At 42.5% G+C, this 27,055-nt stretch overlaps 1 protein-coding gene across 1 annotated transcript; it reads left to right on the forward strand.

The window, feature by feature from the left end:
• Window positions 1–257: 257 nt before the first annotated feature.
• LOC139322673 (ligand of Numb protein X 2-like) lies at window positions 258–26,845 on the forward strand. The gene is made up of 9 exons (XM_070951849.1): window positions 258–646; window positions 3,696–3,922; window positions 8,975–9,171; window positions 10,565–10,921; window positions 15,178–15,366; window positions 19,892–20,066; window positions 20,239–20,467; window positions 22,739–22,897; window positions 24,166–26,845. The coding sequence occupies exons 1-9, from the start codon at window positions 258–260 to the stop codon at window positions 24,299–24,301; spliced, it is 2,058 nt and encodes a 685-aa protein (XP_070807950.1). The 3' UTR covers window positions 24,302–26,845.
• The last annotated feature ends 210 nt before the right edge of the window (window positions 26,846–27,055 follow it).

The raw sequence follows: 27,055 nt of genomic DNA on the forward strand, positions 1-27,055 counted from the left end.
TTCTGTAAAGGCTTCTGAATATTCCCTTCAAGGTCATCTCTTTGCCTTTCTATAGTACTTCAGAGAAAAAAGTTCAATGTGAAGTCTGCTTTCCCCAAAACATTGGAATTTGATCATCCTACTGGTGGTTTTACTAATTTAATCTGATCTAAAGCTATACAGTATTCATTTTTCCTTTTCATTTTAGGAACTTGCTCTTCATCATTGCCAGTGGAAAGGAGGATCGGTTGACGTAAGCTCATTAGAGGTTTCAAGTCATGGCCAATCCTGCAGGAGAAGAACCTGTCTCCAAATCTGGAGAACTTTGCCACGAATGTGGACAGATTCACCTGTTGCCTGACAACCATCTTTATAACTTCCAGGATGAAGTAGATGATGACTTGACTTGTCACATTTGCCTCCAGCCTTTGCTCCAGCCTATGGACACGCCTTGTGGACACACGTACTGTTTCAGATGTCTTGAAAACTTCATGCAGGAGTACAGCTTCTGTCCCATGGATCGGAAGAAACTGTCCTTTCAGAACTGCCGGAAGTCTAGCTTGTTGGTGCGGAATCTGCTGGATAAGCTCCTTGTCCTTTGTCCCTTTCAAGAAGACTGTGCACAGACGATGCAGCGATGTGAACTCGAAGCTCACTTGCAGAACAGGTGCGTGTGCCTAATTTTCCCTTGTAGCCTCAGCGATGCTTGCATGTTATTCTTTATTCTGGACACGGCTAGTAACTTACAATTTTATGTCAGCCTTGTGCTGAATATTGCACATAATCATGACAATTCAGAGAGGAATATCCTTGAGTGACTCATATTCTGTCCACATTACTCAATTAAAAGCCGTAAGTGTCTGAATGACGCTAGGATGACATTCTGCTTAGTTACCTATTAGTTTTGGGAAGAAACTGAAACTAATTAAGGAAGGCTGGGTGGAGAAAGAAACTTGAATGGAAGAAATTGAATTGAGAAATTTAAGTAGGGAATTACTAAAAAAAAAAAAGGATGTTTTTGAAAACAGAATAACAGAGTTGGAAGGATAATTCTAGTGCAACTTCCTGTTAAAGCAGGAGACTCTATGCCATTTTAGATAATCTATCCAGTCTCTTCTTTAAAATCTCCATTGATGGACACTCCCGATGTTTCTGGAAGTATTAATCTGCACTTTTTTGGTACTTGAAAGTTTTAGAAGGAATGTGATAGTTTGAAAAAAACATATTTGGCTCAAGGTAAAACTCCAACTATTTATAAATTCACTTAAGGAAATTGTACATATAAGAAGCATTTTTTAAAAAACTATAGATTGCCAATGTGCCTGCTTCTTCTCAGGCTCACCTACTTACTTATATCTCAAAAATAGTATACAGTCATACCTTGGTACTTGTCTGCTTTGAAACTTGTCGAGTGTCATATTAAATGCATTTTGATGTGAAAATGTTATCCCAGTATAGGTTGATTTATGATCACAGTTGAGTCACAAAATTCTGTTGTTAAGCGAGACAGCAGTGAATTTTGCCCCATTTTGCAGCTTTTCTTGTTAAGTGACTCACTGCAGATTGCTTGCCAGAAGGTTGCAAAAGCTGATCAGATGATCCTGGGACACTGCATTCGTCGTAAATATGAATCACGTGCCAAGTGTTCAAATTTTTATCATGTGTCCACGGGGATGCTGCAATGGTCATAAGTGTGAGAAGTGGCCATAAGTCACTTTTTTCAGTGCCGTTGTAACTTTGAACGGTCACTAAATGAATTGTTGTAAGTTGAACTACATGTACTCATCATTTGTTTGGTATTTATTTTATTGTTTATATTTATATACCGCCCTTCTCCTGAAGGACTCGGGGCGGTGAACAGCCAACAAATAAAACACAAGAAATACAAAATTTAAAAACACTATTAAAATCCAATTAAATTAATTTGGCCCACAATTAAAAGCACACCTGAATTAAGACCCATAATTAAACAATTTAAAAATTAAAAGAATTTAAAAGAATTAGGCCAGCCCGGCTTGTTGGAATAAAAACGTCTTTAGGGCACGGCGAAAGGTGCGAAGATCCAGGATCCGCCGTATCTCCAGGGGCAGCTCATTCCAGAGGGTAGGTGCCCCCACAGAGAAGGGTCTCCCCCTGGGGGCCGCCAGTCGGCATTGTTTTACTGACAGCACCCTGAGGAGCCCCTCTCTGTGGGAGCGTACTGGTCAATGGGAGGCCATCGGTGGCGGAAGGCGGTCTTGTAAATATGTGTAAGCTAGAACTTGTCAGTGTTGGCTGCCTTGTAACTTGCTATCTTTTCCAGCCAAAACAAAGGATCATATGTTTTACACCCTTATGACGTGAAAAGATGTTTTCACGCTTATGACATGGTAGGCCTTGCCCTGTGCACATCCCCTTGCAGTGTTATCTTAGCTTCTGTGGTCATTTTGAGTATGTTTGTGCTTTTTTCATCAGTACTTTAAGTGACATTTTTATTTTATTTAATCTAAGTATTTATTAATTTTTAGGTTTATTTCTCATGCAAATAATGATATACAATCCCATTTTTTTATTTACATTGCCTTAAAAATGTGCATCGTCTTTGGTTTGGGAATGCATTGCATTTATTTACATTATTCTTTATGGGAAAAAATTGTTTAGTACTCTTCATTTTTGGTACTCACTGTGCCTCCTGGAACCAATTAATGATGAGTACTGAGGTATCACTGTATATTTGAAAGATCAGGGTTTCATTAGCAACTGTTCTAATTCCTTTCTCTCTAGAGCAGTGATGGCTAACCTTTTTGTCATCGCGTGCCAGGAGGGGGGACGGTGGAGGTTTGCGCACGTGTGTTCCCACACCCATGTCTGAGCCCCGCTCTGCGCATACGTGTGCAACCCCCCTTGCCCCCCGCTCCTGGCACATGATGGCCCGGTAGGCCCGTTTTTCTTTCTCACCTGGCTCCAGATCCTCTCTATGCATCTGGGGAGGGTGGAAACAGCCTTCCCCTCCCCCTCGGAGACCCTCCGGAGGCCTGAAAGGGCCCATTTCCCAACTCCTAGTTGGACAGGAAGTGACTTTTTTGCTGTCCCCAGCCTCCGGAGGCTTCTCTAGGAGTCTCTGGAGGCTGGGGACAGCAAAAAAGTCACTTCCTGTCCAACCGGGAGTTGGGAGTTCAGGCTTCCGGAGGGCCTCCGAGGGGGAAGGCTGTTTTCGCCCTCTCCAGGTGCATAGAGAGGATCTGGAGCCAGGTGAGAAAGAAAAACGGGCCTTCCCCACCCTCCCCAGGCCCTCCGGAGGCAGGAAACAACCTGTTTCCCTACTTCTGGTGGGCCCAGAAGGCCCGAAAATCAGCTGGCCAGCACGCGCATGTGCGCCAGAGCTGAGCTGGTATGCCCACTGATATGGCTACACATGCCACAGGTTCGCCATCACAGCTCTAGAGCATGTATGTCCAACCTTGACAGCCTTAATGTGTGGACTTCAACTCCCAGAATTCCCTAGCTGTCTATGCTGGCAGAATTCTGGGAGTTTAAGTGTGGAAGACTTTGCCATGGTTGCACACTTGTGCTCTAGACTTTCTGCTGCACTTATTAAACTTTTGCTTTTCTTAAAAAGCATCCCTGTCCACCCAAACTCAGACACAAGTTACAAAAATATTTCAGGTGGTTAATTTAGGGTGTGAGAGGACTGACATGGAGCTCTTTTGGGAATTGGTGTTTGCTGTCTAATGCAGGTGTCCTGGCTTCAAGAAATACATGGAGCGCCTGGAAAGGAAGAGGCATCCTCGGTCCAGGATGAAGGGAGATTCTCTTTCTAGGCTGGAAACAAAGGCTGTCAAGGATCCCGAAGTATCAAATGGAGTGTCCTCTTCAGCCACTGGAGGCTCGGTAGCTGCCGTTGTGTCACCAGAGACCCCAGATCCTGGGCTGGTTAACCCAGCCTTTGATGGGAGTGAAGAAGGTAGGCCTCTCTTAAACTTGTAGAGAAATGAAGGCTGATGTGGGAGCGCATGTGAGCAAATTTCCAGAATAATGGAACTGAAAAACAGAGTTGGAAGGAACCTTGGAGGTTTTGTAGTCCAACCCCCTGCACAAGCAGGAGATCCTTTACCATTCCAGATGAATGATTGTCCAGCCTCTTCTTAAAAGTCTCCCGCGATGGAGCATCCACAACTTCTGAAGCCAAGCAGTTCTCACTGTCAGGAAATTTCTTTTTCGTTCTAGGTTACAATAAAGTACTTAGTTCTCTCCAATAGTTTCCAACCATTGCTTCTTATCTTGCCTTCAGGTGTTTTGGAAAATAAGTTGACCCCGCTTCTTTGTGGCAGCCCCTCAAATATTGGAACACTGCTAACATGTCACACCTAGCCCTTCTTTTCACCAGACTAGACATACCCAATGTCAGGGTTCCAAGTAACACCCCCAACCCAATTTTTGCAGAGAAATTATATTGAGGTCTTCTGTCGTGTCTTCTGTGTACAGGTAGTGCTCAACATACGATCACAACTGAACCCCAAATTTCCATTGCTAAGCAAGTGAATTTTGCCCCATTTTACAACCTTTCCTCCCGCTGTTATTAAGTAAATCACTGCAGTCGTTAAGTTAATAACATGGTTGTTAAGTGAATCTGGCTTCCCCATTGACTTTGCTTGTCAGAAGTTTGCAAAAGGGGATCACATGACCCTGGGACAATTCAACCGTCATAAACCGTCCTAAACCGTCATAAATACAAGTCAGTTGCCAAGCATCTGGATTTTGATCATGTGATCAAGGGGGTGCTGTAACAGTCGTAAGTGTGAAAATGGTCATAAGTCACTTTTTTCAGTGCCATTGTAACTTCAAATGATCACTAAACAAATGGTTGTAAGTTGAGGACTATCTGTACAGGCAGTCCAGCAGACAACTGTACGAAGTCACAACGGATCCTGAAAAAGGAACTTATGACTCAGATTTGAAGTTCTGAACTCCCTGGTCATGTGACCGCCCTCTGAGTGCTTGGCAACCGGCCTGCATGTATGGCCATTTGCAGCAGCCCACAATCATGTATCACAATTTATGAAGTTTCTGCCAGAAACCAGCATTTACTTCCGGTTTCTGGCAAAAAAATTACCCCTTTAGTGAATTATGTCCATGTTTAACAACCGCCGCAAACAAGATCATAAAATCAGATGATGTCACATAGTCACCTGCTTGATGTCCATCATGATTTATGACTGAAATTTCAGGTTCAATTTGGTTGTAAATCGAGGACTACCTTAATAAATACCCACTGATTTGATAGATAACAAATCTGTAATTTTGACGTACAAAATTGTGTTTATCCTCTAGTTCCGTGGATTCTCAGAATGTGATGAAACTTACCTTTCAAAGACATTGTTTTGGGTTTTTCTCCTTTTCCCTTGGCAGCTTTAAGTCTTGTGGAATTCTGGGAGTTGAAGTCCACAAGTCTTAAAGTTGCCAAGTTTGGAGACCCCAGCTGTAGGGAATTAAAATAGTGAGGTTCAAATGTTCAAATTCTCCTCTTGGGTGGTTCGTGAAGTGTGTGACTAGTCTGGCTTTGCTGCAGCTCAATTTCCTTCTGGTGATTCTGAACTTAATCGTCGTTTCAAAATGTCAAGCATTGCAGCACACTGCTCTGAATTGATAATGGTTCCAAATTCAAGGAAGTCCTTGTGAATAATAATATGCATCCCAGAAAATTATCACCATGAATTTTTTTCACAAATCTTAGGCTTATTTCCCCCCCTCCCAGAACCTTTGTAATTACATTATGTGAATTGATACTCATTTCCAAGGTCGGTCTAGTGGTTAAGGCACTAGACTAGAAACTGGGAGACCGTGAATTCTAGTCCTGCCTTGGGCATGAAAGCTGGTTGGGTGACCTAGGGCCAATCAGTATCTCTCAGACTAACTCACCTCACAGGGTGGTTGTTGTTGGAAGAAATAGCAGGCGGAAGGAGCATCAGGTATGTTTGTTGTCTTGAGTCATTCATATAAAATAAAGGCGGGATAGAAATAAATACATAAAAATAAATAAAAAAAATGATCCCATGTTCTGTCAGCTGTCACAATGCTGTGAAGAAATTCCTTCTCTTCCTTCTCATTACTTCTTTCATTCCCATGGGGAAATAATGCATGTCGCTCAGGGTAGAACACTGGAGTTCAACCACTAGGGTGGATGATGATAATGAAAATCTGCAAACAATCAATCCGCCTCAGAGAGCACCAAAGACCCTGCGGTTCTTTCATTCTCATAACATGAAAATCGTTGCAGGAATCAGGTATTACTAGCCTAACAAAGAGAAGAATTAGGGGTGGCATAATAGCAGTCTTCCACTATTTGAGGGGCTGCCACAAAGAAGGAGGGAGTCAAGCTATTCTCCAAAGCACCTGAGGGCAGGACAAGAAGCAATAGGTGGAAACCTATCAAGGAGAGAAGCAACCTAGAACTAAGGAGAAACTTCCTGACTGCGAGAACAATGAATCAGTGGAACGGCTTGTCTCCAGAAATTGTGGGTGCTCCGTTGTTGGCAATCTTCAAGAAGAGACTGGACAGCCACTTGTCTGAAATTTATTTATTTATTTATTTATTTAATTTAATTTATATACCGCCCTTCTCCCGAAGGACTCAGGGCGGTGAACAGCCGTAATAAAACAATGTACAAAATAGAATTTAAAAGCAGATTAAAATAATTAAATCACAGGCCGAATTTAAAACTCTCATTTTAAAACCAATTTTAAAACCCCATTAAAACCAAATTAAAATCATTTATCCCATCAGAGCGGCTTGCTAGAATAACAAAATGATCTAGGCTTGGACTAGCAATTTTCAACTGTGAAGCTTTCATCTCACCCACCCGCTTTTCATCTTTGCACAAGCCTTCCAATATTGAAGAACATCGGTGATACGACCCACACATTCCTGTGAAATGCCAAGCTTGACACAGTGTCCCTTTGAGAGTGATATGTTGATTGTCTCTCACCAGTTATCAGCCTTTCTCGTGTGCAAAAATCTATCTCTGCATTTTTTTTTTTTTGACCAAATGATGCACAATACTCCTGTCAATGAAATCGCCGTAAACGGTCTTCATAGGGCAGTGGATTTCAACTGGAGGGAGTCCTTTGGCAGTTAAGAATTCAGTCACAGCCCTTTGAGGAGTATTCACTGCAGGCTTCCATTTCATGAATAAAAACAGCACAACCTTTTCACACAGCAAATTCCCCTAACTGAAGTGAAAGAATAACAGAATCACAGAGTTGGAAAGGACCCTGGAGGTCTTCTAGTCCAACCCCCTGCTCAAGCAGGAGAACCAATAGCAAATGCTGAAGAACATGCCAGAGCTCACAAGTGTTATCTATTGGCAATTTACTACCTTGGAGGCATTACTTTTCATTTGATCCCTGTAACTTCTGTCCATGGGCCATTGTCGTGAATGGACTATATTTGTACAATTAATCGTCAGATTAACTGCCTCAACTGATTAATTTCTAAGTAAAAATGATCCCTAACTCCATTTGTTGAAAAAGGTATATTTTACTTGGAGCCATGTGAATTGCAGTAGAGCAAAGCTTTGCAGTAGAGCCTAAGGCTTTGCGTGCCAGGTTTTCCCAGTTAACTTTCCTCCCTTGGTTCCTTCCCATTGCTTGTCTCTCAATGTCCAATCAATCTAAAAAGAGATGCTTTGGAAACATTCACTCTACTTGTTGCCATTCTTCTCCCAGGGAAACGGCCTTGAAGACTTCTGGGTTCTCACAGTTCAGTTCCCCTTTCCCCTAAGGCCTTGCCCCCTCTTCCAGCCGCCCCCGAGGGTTCATGGCAGACTGGCAGTGAGGTGGCACTTCTGACATTGATACTCGTTGATGAAACAAGGAGGCAAAGTGCCCTCAACAACTAAAATATATATTTGCCTTGCTTTTCCGTTTCATGTTCCTTTTAAGGATTTTAAGATATCCAGGAAAAATTCCATATTAGTCAAAAAATTTGATTTGAGTATAACTGGCCAGAAGGCATTTTGGGATTTATGGTAGATCTCTGTATGGATTTCTGTATAATTACAAAAACCTTAAAAGTTTGCAAATATTGCATAAATAAATGTATTCTGTTATGATTATACTTGTGTTGATGGAATAGCACTATGCAATTGTGTTGTTCAGTTTGAAAATTGTGTCATGTAGTTTTCATCCGTAATAACAGAAGGGCATACTTTGACTTGCATATCTTTGCTCAGAAGTAGTGGTTGAAAGTTTTTCCACAGTTTTCTACTTTGGAAAAGTTTTTCATCAACTTCAGGCGTCTGAAATGTACTTTGGAAAAGCTTTCCAAAGTACATTTCAGATGCCTGAAGTCAAGTAATTCCAAGGTTAGCTTCTAGAAAGAAGGAAGGACAAATTCTAGATACAAAATTTAGTATTTATTTAATTATTAAGAAATTTATTTAATGCCTATCTTTGGCGGTGTACAGGATAAGAACATTAACAAGCATGAAAATCTTCAGATATAAAATGACAAAGCAGATAAATTAAAATAATGAACACAAGACAGCGACAAGGGAGCTGGATACATGGGGGAGGAATGGGAGGTGGGATTAGCTTTTAATTAGTCAGCCACTTCTAGTGTGAAGCTCCCCCACGGGGGTCTCCAAGCCATTAGGCAGAGCCAGGGCTTCAGGCTCTTATGAAAAATCAGGAGGGTGGGAGCCCATGTCATCTCAGGGGTTAAGAGGTCCCAAAGGACAGGAGCCACAGCCGAGAAGGCCCTTCTGGACCCCACCAGCTGGCATTCCTTGACTGATGGGACCTGCAGAATGCTCCTCTGCCGGTGGGACGGGGTGGGTCAGTCCCATCAGTGTGAGACGGTTCCTCAAGCAGCCAAAATTCCACCTTCACCAAGCTGGAGATTGCAGGATCACTGGTGAGAAAGGATGGGATGGATGCAGGTTGCTCATATTTGCTGTACGTTGTTACAAATCCAGGCCTTCCTCTTCATTCATGCACTTTCTGACTTCTCTGTCAGATTTACCTCAGAGAGCGAGTCTTGTGGCGGAGACAAACACCATCGAAATCCACCGAGAGGCCCCCGAGGAAGAGCTTGGCATGCGTATAGTTGGTGGTAAAGACACTCCTCTCGGGAACATCGTTGTGCAAGAGATATTTCAGGATTCCGTGGTGGCTGCCGATGGGAAACTCGCACCTGGAGACCACATCCTAGAGGTGGGTTTGCTATGGTTAAAACCTCATGGTAAAATGACCAGTTGGTAATCGGCTGTAGCAGATTTTTTTTTTTTTATTGAAAAAGTTTTACAAACAACATTTTTCCCCCATTCCCCCCCCCCATCCCTCCCTAACCCCCCCAAACCCTCCCTCCCCATGACTTCCCCAAGGTGAAGTCCATCCACATTGTATTATATCATACTTTACCACCCCTCTATTCTCCTCCCTGTGCACTATAAATTTCTACATAACAATAAGCTGTTTTGCCCCCTATAAACTATACATTTCTACACAACATTTAGCTGTAGCAGATTTTAATCAGAGTTAAAAGCTAGTGATATCATCAGACTTGGATTTTTTAAGGTTGTACAGGTAGTCCTTGATTTACAACCACAATTGAGCCCAGTTGTTAAGGGATTTGCCTCATTTTACAACTTTTCTTGCCACAGTTGTTAAGTGAATCACTGCAATTGTTAAATTAGTAACCCGGTTGCTAAATGAATCTGGCTTCCCCCTTGACTTTGCTTGTCAGAGGGTCGCAGAAGGGGATCACATGGCCTTGGGACACTGGAATGTCATAAATGGGAACCAGCTGGCAAGCATTTGAATTTTGATCATGTGATCATGGGGATGCTGCAACAGTTGTGTGAGAAATTATAAGTTACTTTTTTCAGTGCCATTGTAATTTTGAACTGTCACTAAATGAATGGTTGTAAGCTGAGGACTACTTGTAAAGCATGGAGGAGAGAGAGGAGTGGAAGCCATAAAATAGGTACGGTGTCAGGAAGTGTGGAAGCTGGGCAGTGCTTTTGAATGAACCATGGTGTATTAAGAATCTTTGCAACTTTTCTGGTTTACTTTTTCTGATTTTTATGAGAGAAAAGAAACACTTTCGAGGCCATGGTTTGCAAAAATTACACTTTACTAAAGCCAAGTAGTTACAGAAGAAGCAAAGCTAGATCTGAGGCTTTCGTGCCCAAAGCATATGGTTAACTTTTTCCTTGTTCCCACCTTTTCCCCTAGTTATCATCGAGTGTCCAATCAGGTGCCAACAAATTGTTTGGGCAACGGTCCCTGCCTTTGCGGGGTGATTGATTCTGCATTCCACAGCGTGACCTTGAGACCTTGGAACGGCCGATTCCTCTCATGCTAAGCCCTCCTTTATCCTGCCCTGCAGCTCTCCCTCCCCTTCAAGCATGGTAGGCTGCCAGCAAGCAATGCATAGGGTAGCAGGATGGCAGTCCTGACAGTTTTTTGTAGGATTTCCTTCCTACAGTGCTTACATTCTTTCATTTTCTTTTGCCGTAGTACACAGAGGAGGGAAGGGTATCCTGAGAGAAGGACCTTTAGGAAACCATCTTCTGACCAGCCCTTCTTTCTGTCCTTCTCCCAGGTGAATGGTGTGAACATCAGCAGTGTGACCCACTGCCAAGCCATCTCGCTCTTGCGCCAACCCTGTGATGAGCTCCATTTCCTCGTGCTCCAAGAAAAGGGCTTTACCAACCGGACGGCTCCCCCGGTCGTGAACCAGGAAGTGGTCCATGTTATCCTCGTCAAAAGAGACCGATCCGAACCCCTCGGCATTAAACTGATCAGAAAAACAGACGGGCCTGGGATCTTTATTCTGGACCTGTTAGACGGAGGGTTGGCAGCCAAGAATGGGAAGCTGCGTCAGAACGATAAAGTCCTGTCTATAAATGGTCAGGATCTACGCCAAGGAACGCCTGAAGCAGCTGCCCAGATAATCCAGGTAAGTTTGGAAGACAGTCCAGGTAGTCCTCAATTTATAACAGTTCAGACCGTTCGAAGCTACAACGGTACAGAAAAAAGTGACTTGTGATCGTTTTTCACAGTTAACAACCATTGTGGCATCCTCATGATCATGTGATCAAAATTCATGCTTGGCAACTGACTCATGTTTATGACGGTTGCAGTGTCTTGGGATCGTGTGATCCTCTTTTGCAACCTTCTAACAAACAAAGTCAATGGAGAAGGCAGATACATTTAACCAACTGCATTACTAACTTAACAAATGCAGGGATTAACTTAACAACTGTAGCAGGAAAGGTTGTAAAATGGGGCAAAATTCACCTGACAACTGTCTTACTTAGCACCATAAATTTTGGGCTAGAGTGTGCGTTCTAAATCAAGGACTACCTGTAATCTGGAGTATGGTAGTTCAATCTAGAGAAGCTTTGGTTGTATGAAGCCGCTGCAATTTGAGAGACAGCGTCTTGATGTGTATCCTGTAGTGTGGACTGTTTTGGATTGCTGCAGCTATCACAGTGAGATGTTTCCTCACCCTTGTAATCTGAGGTCTTTCTGTGGAAAGTACTACAGCAGTCCTCGACTTTGGACCACATTTGGAACTGGAAATTTCGTTGCTAAGCAAGACGATTGTTGTCACCCCTGATTCTATGACCTTTTATGCCAGGGTTAAATGAATCATGCGGTTGTTAAGTGAAACTTTATTGAATTTGCTTGTCAGAAGCTGACTGGGAAGGTCATAAACGGCAATCACATGACCTCATAGGATGCTGCAAGACTCCTAAATAATTTTGATCACATGACTGTGGGGATGTTGCAATGGTTGTAAATGTGAAAACTGGTCACGCCATTTTTTTCAGTGTCATTGCCACTTTGGTTGCTAAACAAATGGCTGTGAGTCGAGGACGACCTGTGGCAACTAAACTTGGCTCCTCCTGCATTCAGAGCATGTTTGCCAGCGAGGAGATACGGCCCCTCCCCAAGACGAGGAGGAACCACAGACTGTAATCAAAGTGAGATAATTGCCTTGCACGTCTTCATTTTCCTGTCAGCTCAGAAACAAATACATCAAAGCACATCATAGTCTGGGGTTGGGCTTCATTTTAATTTTCTTTCTTTGATTTTGGCACGGAATTCCTGGAATCCGTTCTGTTTATGCACCAAGGTCTCCTAGCTTTCCAGACATGTTTTTTTCCCTAAATGCTGTTAAGCGTTTTTCAAATATTTGATAAATACTGGAGCACTGACATGATTTAATTTTTCAGCTGCGAAATTGGAAAGATATTGAGTAAGAACTAAGAAGAAGAAAGGGGACAAATGAATCTGCAAGAAAGGTTGGGGAAAATAAACCAAGTGTGTCACTTTGTGAATTCATAGTGCTGGTGGGGAGTTAAACAATAAAACAAAACAATTATTGGTAAAATAGAAAGAATTGGGCCACGTTTTACGGAGCAAGGATTGCAAGCACGTGTGAAGAAATACAGATACAATAGAAACACAAATGCAAGGAGTTAAAGCAAATATTTATGAGCAGTGTATTTATGTACTAGACAGATACAGCCACCCATCTCATGCTTGTGATTCTGGGCTGTGTACACAACTAAAAGAAAAAAAAAACAATTACAATAATTAAAAAACAATTAAAATTAAATTAGCTGCCCAGAGTTGCAGTTACAGTCAGATGGGCGGCATATACTTTTAATAAATAAAAACAGTTAAAACTATAATAACAAAACGGGCCTGGTGGCTCAGCAGACTGATAGCATTGTGATTAACACCAGCTGTCTGCAATTAGTAAGTTCGAATCTTGCCAGGCGCAAGGTTGACTCAGCCTTCCATCCTTTCTCAGGTAGGTAAAATGAGGACCCAGTTTGTGGGGGCAATAAGCTGACTTTGTATAAAATATACAAAAGTATGAAGGCTATTGCTTAACGCATTGTAAGCCGCCCTGAGTCTCTGGAGAAGGGCGGCATATAAATAAAAATAAAAATAAAAAAAAATATGAGAGAATGCCGTACACACCACACAACCGTTTAATCGGCCCCACACTTCCATGGGATCCCCAAGCCCCAAGAGTTTGAAGGGTCTTCTGGATTTCACACGATGTGTTAAAGGGACACATCCACTTTAACACTTCTCTACCACAGCAGAAAAGGCCCTCTTCCTAGGTCCTGCCAAAAGCTCTTTGGCTGATGTTGACCCAAAACTATGGCCCTCCTGCCAGATCTGTTTGGGGAGAGGCCGTCCCTCAGGTAACCTGGCCCCATGCCATGTATAGCTTCATTAGTCATCCCCAACATCTTGAATTGAAACTGGAAAACAGTACAGCTCACAGAGCAGAGGTGTAACCTATGCGGTTCTAGGAGCACACCTAACTAATAGAAAGGAAGAATATTTGTAGCTCAGGGATGAACTGTGTGGTCCTTGGTGCTCTCTCAGCTTAGCAGTAGCACTTAGACATATATACCACATCACAGTCCTCTCTTAAGTGGTTTACAGTATCACCATCTTGCCCCCAACAATCTGGGTCCTCATTTTATTGACTTCGGAAGGATGGAAGACTGAGTCAACATTGAGCCGGTCAGGATCGAACTGTTGGCAGAATTAGCCTGCAATACTGGATTCTAACCACTGCACCACCACGGCTCTTGGTGGCTTTCTTATAGACAAACTAGGCAATGAGGGGTCCTTGGTGTCCTCTGAGCTTGGTGGTGGTCTTGCAGACTTTTCATTACCAAACTAGGTAACCTCATCAGTGCTGTTGCTTCTGTTACCTAGTTTGGTAATGAAACATCTGCAAAAAAAAAATCCATCACATTCAGAGAGCATCAAAGACTCCAGTATGTGCTTTTATTTGGATGCTGATGATAAGTTACACAAAAATAGGACGGGAAGAAAATATGCATTGTTGCTAAGGAATTTCATTTGGTGATTAAGATAATGGGTAACTAATCCCCTGTCTTTCTTTCTAACAAAACCAAGAGAAACTCTGTTGAGAGACTGGTATGCTGACTCATATTTTATTGTATAAACCATAATTGGTGTGATGTACAAACCTTAAGCTTTATACTGTGGTTTGCAAATCATAATTATGGGATTGCATTGAGTAAACAACAACACTGTGCTGTAGTGTGATGTGTCAACAGGTTTTAGAATAATTGTATTAGTAAATGAGCAATTATTTTAGGCCACAGTTTAAGTGTTCACTTGAGCTGGGTTAAGAGTAAATCCAAGAATTCGACAGAACAGATTAACACTAACTTGCATTAATATTCCAAGGTTATGCATTATAAATTGCAGTTGTCCAGTTTTTCTAAATATGCACAGTAATCGTGACCCTTCCTGTTATAAGAGAGGAAATTTTTTGGGGTGGGGGAATCAGGAATTCCTTCTTGGATTTTTCCATGCCGATTTCCTGTTCTGGCCCTAAATTTTGAATTCAAGGATATGCAGGTAAAACAAAAACTGCTGCAGTTTTATAACGTGATGGTGCAGTGGTTGGAATGCAGTATTGCAGCTAATTCTGCTGACTGTCAACTGCCGGCAGTTCGATCCTGACAGGCTCAAGGTTGACTCAGCCTTCCATCCTTCTGAGGTCGGTAAAATGAGGACCTAGGTTGTTAGGGGCAACATGCTGACTCTGTAAACCGCTTAGAGAGGGCTGTGAAGCACTACGAAGCAGTCTAAGCGCTATTGCTTATGTCATGCTTAATAGTTATGTAGAGCCAGTTTGGTTTAACGGTGAAGGCACCAGGCTAGAAATCCGGAGACCACGCATGAATGGCGGCTGGGTGACTTTGGGCCAGTCCCTCTCTCTCTTAGGGTGGTTGTTGTGGGAAAAATAGAAGGAGAGATAGGTATGTTTGTCACTTTGAGTTATTTATACAAATAATAAGGTTAGGATATAAATAATGACATGTTTCATTATCCATAATGAGTTACGTATTGAATATGCAAATGGCTAATTGCTCACTTCTATTTCAGTTATTTTAGGTCTCTGTGTTTGAATAGATCAGGTGCCCCCATTTGACATATATTGAATGCTCTATTTTTTAAGGCTGTCACAAAGCCACTTCAGTTTTAAAAAACAGAACAAACCCTTAATGGAAGCCTCCTCTAGCTTTCCCAGAGACCCTTGAGGACTTTTAAGAGCCTCTGATTAAATTATCTCATTGAGCGCTAAAGAGGTTGGGCTGTTTCTCTTCTAAGCGCCTCCTTTTCTGTGACGTCCCCTGACAGAGCAGTGAAGCCCGGGTCAGCTTTGTGGTCCTCCGTCAGTCTGGGGTGCAGCATCCGGAAGCCGCTGAGGACAGCAGCAGCACCTCCAACGCCAGCAGCAGCAGCAGCAGCAACGGGGGAAGCCCTGTGCAGCACAGTCGCCGGAAGCCGGAGCAAAATCACTTCCGGCGAAGATCCAACTATCAGAAGGTATTGGCCACTCAGTCAGTTTTGGTTGGGACGTCGACTTGATCTCTGCTCTGCTTTGAGCAAAGATTGTTATCAAAATGCCATTTGTGAAGGAACGATACGACATACAGGTAGCCCTCAGCTTATCACCGTTTTTCACACTTATGACCGTTGCAGCAGTCCCATGGTCACGTGATCAAATTTCAGCTGCTTGGCAACTGGCACATACTTATGATGGTTGCTGTGTCCGAAGGTCACATGATCACCTTTGTTGACCTTTGGACAAGCAGAGTCAATGGGGTAGCCAGATTCACTTAACAACCGTGTTACTAACTGTGGCAAGCAAGGTGGGGCAAAACTCACTTAACTGTCTTGCTTAACAACAGAAATTTGGGGCTCAGTTGTGGTCATAAGTTGAGGGCTACCTGTAATTGGTTAAAGATCTTTGCATGGGAATGTTTTTAACTTGCAATGTTAAGATGATCTCCTTTACAAAGGTCTACATTGCTCCAGGATGCAGATGGTGTCCTTTACTTTAATGTATAAGGAAGAATTTAGCTCCCCACCCATCCCTCCCAAGTCTTAAGCCCAGCCCCTAGAACCCCCCAAATGGCTCTCAGATGGTAACTTTTAAAATATGACCTGGGCGGGATTGTTAAATACATTGTGCGAGAGTAAGTAATTAGGTTAACTAGATTTCTGTAAACAGAAGTGAAATGAGATGAAAAATAATTTTTGCTATGGCTCTGCTCTCTGTTTTTGGAAGCAGCCTTTGATCATGGGCACCTCTCAGCCTGGCAAGAGGGTGTGTCATTTTGTGTAATGGCTCTGCCAGTGGGCTGGGGGGGCCTAATGGAGGCGCTCTAGGCTGGAGGCGGTTGGTGCAGCGACATAGAGACCTTGGCTTTTATTTTGGCAGTGGTTTGCTCTCCAAACGTGTTTCAATTTAGTTGCTGAACATTTCGTTAGAATATGAGTACGTAACATCATCATCAGGAGTACATAACATATGAGTACATATGAATGTGAGTACGTAACATCATCATCAGGATTTTCTGGCCCTTTTCTCTCTAGCTTATTATCTTGTGTGCCAGTTTGGTCAGTTGGTCGTGTGCTTGGCTTTCAGTCTGCATTTAATTCTTGTAATTTTTAAATTAGTGTTATATTTATAATTGTTCTTATGTTTATATTTTCTATTGTGTTACCAGGATGATGAGGGGACCGGAGGCTAAAACATGCGATGAACTGTTGCAGGAATTGGGCATGGCTAGTCTAGTGAAGAGAAGGATCAGGGGAGACATGAGAGCAGTCTTCCAATATTTGAGGGGCTGCCACAGAGAGGAGGAAGGGGGTCTAGCTATTTTCCAAGGTACCTGAAGGCCAGACAAGGAATAATGGATGGAAACTGACCAAGGAGAGATTCAACCTGGAAATAAGGAGGAATTTCCTGACAGTGAGAGCAATCAACCAATGGAACAGAAGTTGCCTTCGGAGGTTGTGGGAGCTTCATCACTTGAGACTTTCAAAAAAAGATTGAACTGCCATTTGTCAGAAATGGTGTAGGGTCTCCTGCTTGAGCGGGGGGTTGGACTAGATGACCTATAAGGTCCCGTCCAACTCTGTTAATCTGTAACTCAGAGACTCTGAATAACAAGATGGGCAGCAAATAAATTTAATAAATAAATAACTAGGAACTTAGAAGTTGTACAGAATAGGAAACTGATGACAGTGGGTAAGAAAAGAGCACATGGCAGGGAGTTGGTTATAGTGATTTGATGCTCTAATTTCATTTTAAACTGACTTTGCAACATTTTCCCCCTTGCCACTTATAAGGGCTCATGTGGAATCTTCTGGGTAAAAACACAAGAATGTCATGAAAATGGTACAAAGTGCCCAGTCATTAAAGTAGCAGAGAAAGTCAAAAGTAAGGCAAGGTAGAATAGAACGTAGGGGGAGCGGGAAATGTGTGTGTGTGTGTGTGTGTGTGAGAGAGAGAGAGAGAGAGAGAGAGAGTGTAAATAAATCTGTATTGATTTGGGGAGAGAAATTCAACAGTGGAAGTGCTGTTTGTGAGAAGGCCTGTTCTAGTGTCATCATCAACGTCGTCTTCTGGTAGAGAAACACTGATTTCACTGGATGGGATCAGGTAAAAGCCTGATCATAGAACATAAAGCTGGAAGGGACCTTGGAGACCTTATTCCATCCCGGACAAATGGTTGTCCAATGTCTTCTTGAAAGCTTCCAGTGATGGAGCATCCACAACTTCTGGAGACACTGTTCCATTGATTAATTGTGCTCATTGTCAGGAAATTCCTTCTTAGTTCCAAGTTGGATCTCTCTTTAATGATCTTCTACCCATTGATTCTGACCTCAGATGCTTTGGAGAATAAGTCAATCCCCTCTTATCTATGACAGCCCCTCAAGTATTGGATGACTGCTATCATGTCACCCCCTATTAGTTTATATTTTACTCTTTTCAATAAACTAGACATACTTAGTTCCTTCAATTATCCATCATATGTTTTAGCCCCCAGACCCCTTATCCTGGTTAATTAAAACATAATTACAGGAGCTATGGTGACAAAGTGGTTAGAATGCAGTATTGCAGGCAAACTCTGCCCACTGCCAGCAGTTTGATCCTGACCGGCTCAAGGTTGACTCAGCCTTCCATCCTTCCAAGGTCGGTAAAATGAGGACCCAGATTGTTAGGGGAAAAATGCTGACTCTGTAAACTGCTTAGAGAGGGCTGTAAAGCACTGTGAAAAGTCTTAAGTGCTATTGCTAGTGTATGAGATTGCTAATTTTCCATGACTGGCGAGGATCTGCATATTACTCTCAGAACTTAATTGTCCAAAATCTATTGCCACAGAGAAGGCTTCTGTCTCCTGGAAAAAACAGTATGATTAATGAATTTTCCATACCCTGTTAATCCCATACAGATGGTCCCTGTAGGGGGTATTTCTCATTTTACCATTATTGGGAGTTCATCTTAATTCTGCATTGAAGCAGTTATTTATCTGTCCCTATTGAAGTGTGAACAAAACAGGCATGATTTAAATCATGATTTAAATCACTAGTAAAAAGGCTTGATTTAAATCAACTCAATTTAAATCATAATTTTTAAAGAGCAACTGTCATCTCTGTCCTGCAGCGACTTTCTCTGACCTGCTGTTGACTCACCGACAGTCCCAATACAGCAGAATATATAGCCTCATGCCACATAATTAAGCTCCATTTCATGCTACATAAACTAAATTATTAATGTATCTTAAATAGAAAACTATCTTTAGATAAATTTTTACTCTAAAAGCATTTTATTAAAATAAATTTGATAAAAATAAAAAAAAACCAATTTAAATTTTAAGTCTGATTTTTTTTTTTAAATCATCAATTTTTATCCACCCTGGAACAGAAAATGCACCACTACAAACATTCCGTATGGTACAGAAATAGGTTAGGCAACTGGTGATCCACACAAAAGCATAAATATACTTTTTGAAATAATTTTCAACAGCTGCCCTTAATTATATTCAGGAACATTTTGCAAAATGCTTTCTGCAAAAGATGGGCTGACATGTTTTCTAGCCAGGATGCCTGTCTGACTCACTTCCTGTTCACCTTTAACTTCAGGAAAGGAACTGACTCTGTATCCCTTTCATGAAAATTAAGCATATAGTGAAGACCTGAGAGAGAATAGGTCACAATTGTGAGGGTGTCGGGCATAACATTTGCAGCTGAGAAACATGTTTTGAATACATCATTTTACCTTTCTCTCTCAGCCTATTACTTAGGAATTCAAACCTAAAAAAAAAAAAAGGTTTTTGACTCTGAAAGTTGTCCCAGACAAAATACTTTTGTGTTTCATTTAAACATAACTTTTTTTTTCCTTTCTCCAAATCAAACTTTTTAGAATTTCTCATGTCTGTGGAGATTCTCAGTCATCCAGGTCATGGTTGTCCCAAAGATGCTTTTTCAAAAGGCAACTGAACCTTTTTTTCCCCCTTGAAGATGTTTCACTTCTCATCCCAGAAGCTTCTTCAGTTCTGACTGAATGGTAGAGAATGGAAGGATTTATATTCCTTGCAGTATTCAGGTGACCCTGAGGGCACAGATAAACCTCCAAGTGACCTCAACGACTCTTGAGAGTGCTAATGACCAGGTGACTGCAAGGAATATTAATCCTCCTATTCTCCACCATTCAGTCAGAACAGAAGAAGCTTCTTGGATGAGAAGTATAAAACATCTTCAAGGAGAAACAAAGGAAGTCCAGTTGCCTTTGGAAAAAGCACCTATGGATTCTCATGAGAAATGTCTTCTAATATTTTTAATCACTATGTAGCTCCTCTGGATATCACCATAGTATCATCCATCCTTTGCAAAATCTCCCTTGGAAATGAAAATACAAAAATGAGCTGCTTCAGTCTGATGTAATGGGGATTCTGCTGGCTTGGGATATATATCTTACCAACTTAGTTAATTAACATTAACTGTTGAAAATTTAATATATGTTATTTTCTTTCTTCCCTGTCTTCCTCTGAACTTTTAGATACTCCCCCAAGGATACTTCAGCCAGGAAAAGGTGGTTACCATAAAAAAGGACCCCAAAGAGTCTTTTGGGATAACGATAGGAGGAGGACGAGACGGCAAAGCAAAACTCCCTATTTATGTAACCAGTGTCCAACCAGTTGGATGTCTCTTGAGGGATGGGAGGATTAAGAAAGGTAGGATACACCCCCCCTTCTTCTCTTTTTTTAAAAAAAGTTGATTAAACTGTCACTGACATAGGAATGGTGCTTTCATGAATTTGCAAAGATCTTAGTGAACGAAACTAGGAAGATGCATTTTTTACCAAAATCTTGGTTCTAATCTGTCTCCTCCTGATTTCTGTAACAGGAGATATTCTTTTGAGCATCAACAATATCGATTTGACTCATCTCAATTATAACGAAGCTGTCTCTGCACTGAAGTCAAACGCAGCATTGCAGACAGTGGTGCTGAAAGCGCTGGAGGTTGTAATCCCAGAGAAGGCGTTGGAAGGGGCTGAGGGCCTGGACAGCAGGGAAAACGGGCACAGCTGGGCAAGCTGGTCTCCTCTCTGGATCACCTGGCTCGGATTGCCAAGGTAAGGTTGGTGTTGGCAGAGGGAATCTTCCTGGTAAGTAGTTCTTGTTTATCTCAGCCGGATCAACAAAACCGTGTGATGCTTTAGGGCAGTGTTTCTCAACCTTGGAAGCTTGAAGATGGGTGGACTTCAACCCCCAGAATCCCCCAGCCAGCAGCTGGGAGTTGAAGTCCACCCATCTTCAAGCTACCAAGGTTGAGAAACCCTGCTTTAGGGCATTTTTCTTGACTTAGCCTTTCAACAGTCGTGCTTGAAAGTGTTCTTAGGATGCCACCGGAATTAAAATACAGAATTCAGAATAATAACGCTGGAGGGGAACTTGGAGTCTTCCAGTCCAGCCCCCTGGTTGAATGGAGACCCTGTACCATTCTGGTCAAAGGGCTGTCTAATCTCTTCTTGAAAACCTCCAGTGATGGAGCACTCACCACTTCTGTTTGTTCCACCGATTAATTGTTCTCACTGTCAGGAAATTTCTCTTTAGTTCCAAGTTGGATGTCTCCGTGATAAGTTTCCATCTCTTACTTCTTGACTTGCCCTCAGGTGCTTTGGAGAAGAGATGAACCTCTTACTCTCTGTGATGGCCCTTCAAATATTTGAAGACTGCTATCACATAAGCCCTAGCCTTTCTCTTCATTAGGTTAGACCAGGGGTGTCAAACTCTATTTCATTGAGGGCCACATCAGGGTTGTGTTTGACCTCGCGGGTGGTGGTGGGCATGGCCAGCTCAGTGTCACTCGTGCCAGGGGGCCCTGTGGTGGCCTGAGCGCTCTGCCAGTGAAAACGGAGTTTGGGCCAGTCCTTTGCTGTTCCCAAGGCAGCACTGCAGACCAGATCCAGCCTGCGGGCCTTGAGTTTCATACTCCTGGGCCAGACATACCAGTTCCCACAACTGTTCAACCCGTTTTTTTGTGACAGCCAGTTAAATATGTCACCACACTCTTCCTCTTCATTAGACTAGACAGTCCCAGTTCCTGCAACCATTTTCATATGTTTTAGCCTCCAGTCCCCTAATTATCTTTGATGCTCTTCTCTGCACCCAACATCTTTTTTGTATTATGGTGACTAGAACTGGATGCAGCATTCCAAGGGTGGTCTTATCAAGGCAGTATTAGAGCAGTACTGTAATTTCCAGCGATCTTGATGTTTTATCCCTGTTGATGCAGCCTAGGACTGTGTTGGCTTTTTTAGCAGCTGCAGCACACTGCTGGCTCATTCTTAAGTAATAGTCCACTAGGAAACCTAGATCCCTCTGCTGTTGAACCAAGTGTCACCTATTCTGTATCTGCATTTGGGTTGTCTTGCCTAAACAGCCACCGTTAACACTTGAATTGAAATGCTGTCATTTAAAGCTGTTTCACTGTTCTAAACCTGAGACGATTGAAAATGCAGACCTGCAATGCTAAAGGACTTTCCCCACTGTTGTGCTTAAGCCCAGCACACCCTTCCTTGAATCCACACAAAACACCTGCCTTGTGAATCCCCTTCCTCTCCCTTTTTCCTTTTAGTCCAAGTTCTGGCTACCTTCCATGAACCTGATATGTGAGTGTGCTGATTGTTACAGCCAGGTGATTGATTTTATCCTGTGGCTTTTCAAAGGACATTTTTTAGTAGGTGATCAGGCAGGGAGACTCCCCCCCCCCCCATTCCAAATCAGGGGATTGCAGTAGATTCCCATAGAAGAGAACGTCTGTAGGGCTCCACTCCATATTGCAGCGGAATTGGGGAGGATTCTGCCTGGGCTTCTTTAGACTGACTTGGCTGACCCTCGTTCCAAACCCTCCTTAAGCATCTTCCAAGTTTACATGATGTGAAATAATGAAACATGGGAAGCCAATATGACGGATACTGCTTTGGAGGAAAGAGATGGATCTTGGCATGATTGTGTGAACAAGTAAAGCATGATGGAATGGAATCACTGAATAACTGAAGCTGACCCTCTGGACTTTTTTTATGATGGGATGGATGTTTATGTGTTCATGACTGAAGCTGATAAACTCAGGGAAACTGGAATATAAACTGCAGAAGCCCAGTTTGTCATCCTTTATTATTTCTTGGACACTGGAGTGAATGTTACCCGAGATAACTGCAGGACTGTTTCATAGTTCTACCACCTGGTGCAATTCCCCACCTCTGCATTACAGGAAGTTCAAGTCCACAGGTCGTAAAGTTGCCATAGTTACTCATTCCTGCTGTGATGCTTCTTCCTTCTCTCTACACAAAGGTAAGCGATAACTCCAATCGGCTGTTCTTGTTTGTTTTTTTTCCTTTCAGCCAGCTCCACTGCTGTCAAGATATCGTCTTGCGCAAAAGCAACTCGGAGAGCTGGGGATTCAGCATAGTGGGTGGATTCGAAGAAAGCAAAGGAAACCAGCCGTTCTTCATTAAAACCATCGTGCCTGAGACTCCTGCCTTCTGGGACCGGCGGCTGAAGTGCGTGCATTCTTGCTCCTATAGTTTGGGTTTTCCACTTGAGAGGCAGCCTGGGGTAGCGGTTAAAGGCCCCAGGCTGGAAACCAAAAGACACTGAATTCCTGCCTTAGGCATGAAGCCAGCTGGATGACCCTAGACCATCCCTCTCTCTCACCCCTAGGAAAGAGGGACCCATGACATGCTGAAAAATGTTGCCCAGAAAACTGCAGGGCTAGTCTAGGCAAGCACCAGAAGTCAAGATTGACTTGGGGGAAAAAAGGTCAATATTGCTTTAAGATTTCCCCAGAGCATGCAAAAACTGCAACTGCCCCTAAGAGCAGGACTTGAAGGTGAGGGTTGAATGGGCAATTCAGCTGGCTTTTCATGACCTCACCTCAAATAGCCCTTAGACTTAGAGTGCTTTACAGCCCTCTCTAAGCAGTTTATAGAGTCAGCATCTTGCCCCAAACAATTTGGGTCCTCTTTTTATCGACCTCGGAAGGATAGAAGGCTAAATCAACCTTGAGCTGGTCAGGATCGAACTCCTGGCAGTCAACAGAATTAGCCTGCAGTACTGTATTCTAACCACTGTGCACCACGGCTCAATGTCTGGGAAGGAAGTGTTAGTTTCCCCCCTTTTCTTTCCTGAAAAACAGAAGGAGTGACTCGGTACGCAGCATGTAAGAAGCAAGGCTGTAATTGAGAGAGTCAGCAAATGCCATCTTTATAAACTGGGTTACACACCTGTAGTATAGTGATACCTCGGTGCCCATCGTTAATTGGTTCCAGGAGGCGCAATGAGTATCAAAAACAGATTTTTCCCATAAGGAATAATGTAGTGAGTCACAAGGCAGGTGACACTGAAAAGTTCTAGCTTGTATGTTGAGTACCAAACAAACAATGAATACCAGGAAAAAACTTTTGCTACAAAATTCAATGAGTTTTGAAGCAGTTGAGTACCAAGGTACCACTATAAATTCATTTGCAATTGGGAGTTAGTGCATGAATTGGCTTGAAAATATTTTGTGCTGGATGTTTGTTATTGTTTCTTTCTTTTGTCAGATGATATTTAAAAACTTTATTATTATTTTTTTATAAAACAAAAACAAAAGAAGTGCAAAAAAGTAAAAATGGTAGGAAGAAACAAATGTACAAGTAAAGTGACTTGTGTTTGTGTAAAAGTGTTGTAGGGATTGAACATAAGGCACGTTTTAGTTGCTGTCCGAGTCCCAATGAAGGAGACCTTGAGGATGCTGTTGTAACAGGGCTCTTTCCTTTCCCCTCACTAGGTGCGGAGATGAAATTGTGGCTGTCAACGGAGTGTCTGCTGTTGGGATGAGCAACAGCCAGCTCATTCCCATGCTGAAAGAACAGCGGAATAAAGTGACTCTAACGGTGGTCTCGTGGCCTGGCAGCCACGTCTAAGGTGCCAACTGCAATAGGATGCCTTTGGGGGAGCCTTTCATTGGAGTGAACCAACCAACCAGTGGCTGAGCAGGTCTCAGACAGGCTTCCTCCAAGGTGTAGATTCTTTTACGGAAAAGGCAAATGTAGCTTGTTGTTGAGTTTGATTTTAGATCCATCCACTCGGTAAGCTAAAAACTGTACTCTAATAAGCAGCAGGAGGTATCTCGTGCTATGGTTATTTTTTGTTGAACAGGGAAACTCTGAGCCACAGCCTCCTCCTCCTGAATTCTTCCCTTAAACCTGTCGAACTAAAGGACAGCAGGCTGAAACTCAACTGATTGATGGCCTTTAATACAATAATCTCTGCTCTTAATGAACTGAAGTAGCAACCTTCAAGATACTAATCGTTGCAATGGGTGAATCATTTAGCTCAATCTCACTGTAGTTACTGGTGCCTTGCAAAGTAGGAGGCCTGGGAAGACTCAGCCATTGTTGAGGTGTATTTATGCCTCTTGCTCAATCTGATTGTTTAGCCTTGAGCCAGTCTCAAGAGTTATGTATGGCCTCACAGCCTTGTTTGACTTCAGGAGTTGCTTTCAAGGAGGTTTGGAAGCCCCAATGGAAGGATGTTCCTACTCAACTGAGCCCCCTTTCTGGGTTTCTCTCCTGTCACTTATTTCCCTTGTAAGAGGGGATATAAATGAGCTCCGGAAGAGCATTCCACTACTGAAAGGCAGACTTTGGCCATTTGATATACACTTAAATAGAGGCTTAATGTGTCTCTGCAGACAATGGGGTTTTTTCAAAGAGGGCCAGCTGCCCTATCCCTCCCACAGGGATTCCCATCCCAACAATCTCATTAGGACCACAATCCTGGTTGAGTTAGCTTCTTATCACAGCAGCTCATTAAGACGGCCAAAGAAAATACTTAGGAGGAAATAAAGCCATCTACCCCTGCTGTCCTTTCAGGGGCATTCTCCCTCTGCACACATAAATTTGCGGACCTTCAGCTGTCTTTTTTATCCACGGTTTACTGGGGAAAAAAGGAGAATAACAGGTGTTCAGCGTACCATCCTTACCCGCTTGGAAAAGCCACCTCCCTGAGTTGTTTTCCTTTGATCCCCTGCACTGTTTGTTTGTTTTTAGATTGGTCATATCCCTTAACTAATTGAGCATCTTTGTGATTGCTTAACAAGTATGCTTAACAATCCTAACAAGATTGCTTAACAAGAACGTCCTTTTGTCCGTGGCAGAGGCTTTGTCCTGTGAACAGATGCACAGCAAATTAAAAAAAGGAATAAGCAGCCCACCCTATGGAAAGATAGCAAAACCTGTGCCTAAGGAAGTCTTTTGCTATGTTTTCTTGCATATGTGTGCATGCATGCATATGCTGACACTTGAAGATAGACATTTTCTTTTTATAAAAGTAATCTTTTTTTCCTTAAATAGCCTTAATAATTATTTTCTAAGCATAGGATACACTACATTTATTTCACCGGGTTGAAAACCTACTTTCTGTTGTCCGTGCTCTACAAAGTTTCATGATTTACAAAGGGATTCCACTAGCCCATTTGCAAATATTGTGTGGTTGTGGAATAAGTTAGAGAATTTATTAGTTTGTCGTAATTAGGAAATTAATAGGGCCTGCTACCTCCAATTATAAAAGGGATTTCTCAGACCTTGATTTGCACAGAAACTTTAGGTTGCTGAAACACGGCAACCTTCTACTATGGGGCTCTCCAACCTTGGCCTCTTTAAGGCTTGTGGACTTCATCTTCCAGAATTCCCCAGCCAGCATGGATAGCTGAGGAATTCTGGAGGTTGAACTCCACAAGTCTAAAAGCTGCCAAGCTTTTTGGAGGCCCTGCTGTACAATGTGCTTCTCTCACTTGCTCACAAGATGGGTGGGTGAGTGGGAGGTACACACATCTCAGGAAACAACTTACAAGGGGCTTCTGCTTCCCCCAGGACCTTCGCTTCCTGGAGGTTCTGGTGTTCCTCTCAGTTGGAGCCTTATTTCAACTGAACAGCAAGTCAGGCTGACGAAAACACAGGACTTGGCATTCACAGAGGCTGTGTGAAATAGCAAATAAACAAAAAAGGACTTATGATTTATGTTTAAATCTGATTCATGCTTGGACTCTGTTGCCTCATTTGAATCTGGCAAGTAGGTACTAGTGCTCCATTTAAGGATGTTGATTCACTTAAAAATGTATTTGTCAAAGTATATTTCTGAAAGTCAGTGTCTGCCTTCAGATGTGCTTTGAAAGGATATCGGTCTGCCTAATTGACTGACTTCTGTCTTCGAGTTTGAGTCCCGTATGACCACTGTAATGTGTGACTCTTGCAATAGCTATAAAAAGGATGCCAAGCCTTTTTTTTTTTCTCAAATGAAGGGGACGTGCGTTTTCATTTCATTGTATTGTCTGATTTCAATGTGCCTTCAACAATCAGCAGGAAATCTAGTAGCTACTGTATTATTTTGCACCAAAGAATTTGTTGAAACTTGTAGAGACGTTTGTCACTGCTCTGATACATTTATAAATTATTATTCTGAAGTTACGCAAGACGTTTGGGTTTTCTGTTCCGACCAGATCAACTTTCACAGACTTCTTTCATTTTTCCTTGTGATCACTGGTATCTTTCTATTATGCAGAGAAGACTGGGCTCCCTCCTGCAAGCTTGAAATGTATTCTTACCTTAGTTGTGGTGTTTGGAAGATCATATCCCTTCCTAGCGCTCAGCATCTGAAATATTCCATGAAGATATTCC

This window comes from Pituophis catenifer, unplaced genomic scaffold (assembly GCF_029215685.1).
Source record: "Pituophis catenifer annectens isolate HBS135680 unplaced genomic scaffold, rPitCat1.0.hap2 SCAF_11, whole genome shotgun sequence".
In the NCBI taxonomy this organism is placed as follows: Eukaryota; Metazoa; Chordata; class Lepidosauria; order Squamata; family Colubridae; genus Pituophis; species Pituophis catenifer.